The sequence below is a fragment of the Ictalurus furcatus genome, chromosome 22 (assembly GCF_023375685.1).
Source record: "Ictalurus furcatus strain D&B chromosome 22, Billie_1.0, whole genome shotgun sequence".
Lineage (NCBI taxonomy): Eukaryota > Metazoa > Chordata > Actinopteri > Siluriformes > Ictaluridae > Ictalurus > Ictalurus furcatus.
The window spans coordinates 20478282-20482676 of record NC_071276.1 but is presented as its reverse complement, the minus strand read 5'-3'; the positions used below and the strand labels follow the sequence as shown (position 1 = coordinate 20482676).

General features: G+C 42.8%; 1 protein-coding gene across 3 annotated transcripts in view; it reads right to left on the bottom strand.

Annotated features, from left to right (window-relative positions):
• Nucleotides 1–502: 502 nt before the first annotated feature.
• The window catches only part of osbp2b (oxysterol binding protein 2b), a 51254-nt gene continuing 47361 nt past the window's right edge, over nucleotides 503–4395 (bottom strand). For all 3 annotated transcript variants that reach the window (XM_053610749.1, XM_053610750.1, XM_053610752.1), the window contains one exon: nucleotides 503–2510. In XM_053610749.1, the coding sequence (XP_053466724.1) occupies nucleotides 2368–2510 (143 nt within the window). In that variant the 3' untranslated portion in view covers nucleotides 503–2367. The remainder of the gene's footprint in view (nucleotides 2511–4395) is intronic.

Genomic DNA, 4395 nt, shown 5'->3' with positions numbered 1-4395 from the left:
ATAGCGTTGTTAAAGATTAACGTCACTTCGTACAACCTTCAGCTCCAGTTTTTAAATAAACGCCTGACGGACACGACGCAGGCCGAAGCTTCTTACGCTTTTTACGCGTGTGCGGTACGGGCACGCGAGCGTTTTGAACACGTGATTGAACACGTGAATGTTAACTGAAGAAATATCAATGATCGATTCAGTACTGATCCGTTATCAGTCACCTGAAACAACGACTCAGATTGTTTTACAGAATAAATGTACGTGAACATGTGGGGATTCAGCAGCTAGCACTAGACTGAACTAGCATTTTTAAGCTACGTAGAAGGCCATTAGAAAAGTAGAAAATACAAAAAAATACCCGCGGTTGTGCTGTTGTGCCATGCATTTAAACGAAGTAAAAATGTATCAAATGAATGTTGTAGTAATGGAGAGAAACTGCAGCGACGTGAACAGAACATGCGAAACACACTGAAAATCCAGCTCAGAATCACAAAGTGACGCCAAACAGCACTGACCGTGTGAGCAAATCTCTTTTAATACAAAATATTAAAATTTCAAATCAAACCACGGAAGCGTGTCAAAAATGAAACCTTTTAGCCTAGCGAGATCATCTCAGATTATAAGACACATTGACAGTAAATATTTCCCGTACAGTAGCTTCGTTACTCGCTCGTCTCCTCTTTATATTAATTATAATCATATCATCGTTTATAACTCTCCTTATTTATAATTCGTGCTTTAAATCCTCTTCTCCGTCATCATAAAACATAAACACAGCAGAGTCGGGACAGGTAACACCGTACACCTGCGCGCTAAATTCTACATTCTCAACAGCGGGAGGAAAACTTCAGAGAAGCCACAGGACCGAGTCTCGGATCGGATCTTTATTCATTCATTTATTTATTTATTTTATTTTGAGATTTAAGACAACAGACGTTCGGTCTGACGACACTGAGGAGGTGAGGACGTCGAGATATATATCGTCTACAAAAATACTGTTTCTCCTGCGTTATTCTGCGCTATTCTGCGCGAGGCCTTTGAGGATTTCTGCAGGTCTTCAGGAGGAACGGGAGTTATGCTAATTCATGTGTGCTGATTCATTCATTCATTCATTCATTCATTTATTTATTTATTTTAAATCACTGAAAGCACACTATGTTAGAAATCTCAGAAAGAATGAGATATGGCTATGTTTTATTAACAATCACTAAAGCTAAAGATTTCCCTTGAGACTATTACTGATTAAAAAAATAAAAATAATAATAAGTTCTCGCTGATCATCTGCCCGTTTAAAGGAAAAGTTTGGAGAAAAAACTTTTTGAATCTACGCAAAACATTCCGCTGTCTGAAGTTTGTTTTTTATATTTAATGAGCAACGCATAAGCAAATAATAATAATAATAATACTAATAATAGCGAGCGAAGTCCGTCCTGCAGTGTTCTGACTATACACTGCCGTAGAAAGCGATCTCTGTTAGTTTTTATTCCGTTAAAATTCCGTTTAATCAGACGTGGATTTATTAAGATTTCAGGTGACGGATTTTTTTAGCTAACTACCAGCGAGCGTCGCATTAGACTTACAGACGAACCTGGATTACAAATCTTCCCCAAACTATTCCTTTAACCGTTTAACAGCTCGCGCTTTAAAACATGAATCCGATATTTAATCTGGAGCGCGTCACTGAGCGCGTCACCGACACACAGACGACGGCTCTCGACACTTCAGGAAGCTTTGTTTTTTTCATTATTATTTAAAAAAAAAACCTGTTTAAGATATTCGTTGTTGTTGAGGATTAGGAAAGGCATGTCCCTGCTTTAATCTGAATTAGAGTAGGCGGAGCTCGTGACGGGTAAATATCCGCCCGCTGTCCTTCGGGATATGCAAATTAGGATATAATGATATGTAAATATTAATGAGTGTGCACATCGTAACGCCGATATGAGACTGAATAAAGTGATCTCTTTCTTCATCGTCCGGGACGGAGACGTGTGATGAGTGATATGTCCTCGTTAGGCGTAGGGAGCGAAGGGAGTGCACTCGGAAGGGCGTTGTTTCTTGTTATTGTTGTTTTTGTTCTGAAGAAAGAGCACCTGATTTGGTTTTGGAAGAAGTAAGGGGTCAAAGTTCAAGTCCAAATCCCCTTCTTCTCTTTTAAACACACACACACACACACACACACACACACACACACACACACACACACACACAGCTTTCAGGTGAATACTGGACAGAGATCAGACGTCTCTCTCTCTCGCTCTTTCCCTTTAAATCTCTCGCCCATGTGATCGTCTCGGTTCTCTCGGTGAGGCAGGGATCTGCGTCCCGGATCCTCCGCGAGTCTTTTAGAGGACGTCCTGTCCTCGCTCCCGTCTCCGATCAGAAAATATCCGGACACATGCTCCAGTCCTGTCGGTCTTTGGTCTCCCAGTAACCCCCTTTATACACGAAGTTCATCTCCCCGGTCACAGGGTCTGTCCTCTGATGGAACCAGAGAGGCTTGTAGCCCTCGTACTCCTGACCTGCAAGACACACACACACACACACACACACACACACACACACACATAAACATGCAGTGTACACAGGGACGTCAAACTACTTCTTTATTCTTATCCATTTACGAATCGCAAATCCAGACAGAGCTAAAGGTTCACTCCAGCACCCTAAAGGGTTCTTCAGTTTTGTCCCTCTCTAGGAACGCTCCAGCTTCTTTACACTGCTTCTTTTGAGTGTCTTTAAATCTCACGTTTCGTACGCTTCGGGTGTTACGGTGCGATCGAGTCGTGTCGGAAAGATCGTATATACGAGTTGAACGCACATGAACGAGTTTCCGAGTCGGGGGGCGTGTCAGTAAGAAAGCATGGCGGAGTCGGTGGATGACGCGGCGTCTGCAGTTGACGGTAAACACGTCTTTGTTTGATTTTTACATTTACAATAAAACAAGCTGATTTCCTGCACAAAATACGACAGATTCTTACATTTACAGTGCACTTCCTACAGCAGAGTTAAAACCCTTGCTGTAGTTTACTGTAGTTCATTAAGAGAAGGCACACCTCCACCTCGCTCCAACCAAACTGACCAACGCACCTGACGTCGTAAATACCAACTTCCTGTCCCGTAAATACAAACTTCCTGTCCCGGTATACGAACTTCCTGTCCCGGTATACGAACTTCCTGTCCCGTTATACAAACTTCCTGTCCCGTTATACTAACTTCCTGTCCCGTAAATACGAACTTCCTGTCCCGTTATACAAACTTCCTGTCCCGTAAATATGAACTTCCTGTCCCGTTATACGAACTTCCTGTCCCGTAAATACGAACTTCCTGTCCCGTTATACAAACTTCCTGTCCCGTAAATATGAACTTCCTGTCTCGTTATACGAACTTCCTGTCCCGTAAATACGAACTTCCTGTCCCGTTATACAAACTTCCTGTCCCGTTATACGAACTTCCTGTCCCGTTGTACGAACTTCCTGTCCCGTAAATACACACGTTCCGTGTAGCATCAGTTCCTACGCAGTTCAGGTTCTCCAAAGATTTATAAAAGTGTTATATTTTTAACTCAAATCTGACGGAATAATAAAATAAATAAAACATCTTTAACGTTAGAACAAACTGTGAACGGAAAAACAACCAGCAGTGAAAACGTGGCTCTGAAGGGTCTGTGTAGAACCTTCGAACTCAGATCTTCCCTTTCAATTAGGTTCCCAATAGAACCCCTTTAGAGGCTGGAATCGTTAACAAAGCATGTGGCATTATTATGAATAGAACAGTGTGTGTGTGTGTGTGTGCGTGTGTGCGTGTGTGTGTGTGTGTGTGTGTGTGTTATTTAACTTTGGTTTTCTACATGGTTGCAGGTTCCATCCCGTGTATTATAAAGACACGCCCTGCTGGGTTCTGACGTGTGTGAGTTCTAGATGTGTACACTGTGGAGTGAATGATGTATTTTAGGTTCTAGATGTGTGTTGGGTTGGGTTCTAGTATGTGTGTGTGTATGGTTGGGGGGGGGGGGGCGGTGTTGATGTATTGGGTTCTAGAGAACTATTCTAGGCTCCAGATGTGTGTTGTATTTGTGATACTGGTTGGGTTCTAGACACTTGTGTGTGACTGTTCGGTGCCGGGTTCTGTATGAGCATGCTGAATTGTAGTAGTTTGTGCGTTTGGCTCTTCCTCGTTGTGATTAGTCAGTAGGAGGCCAGTTTTGGTGTTAGAACTTCCTGGGCCATGATTAGAACCAATAGTGCCTACACCCACACACACACAGACACAGACAGTGGGAGAACCGTAAGTAGTGGACTGCGAGCACATGGTGAGATCTCCATTACAGATCACTGCGGGATCTGTAAGTAACCGTGGACATGTCACACTCGCATGCTCTCACACACACACACACACACATACACA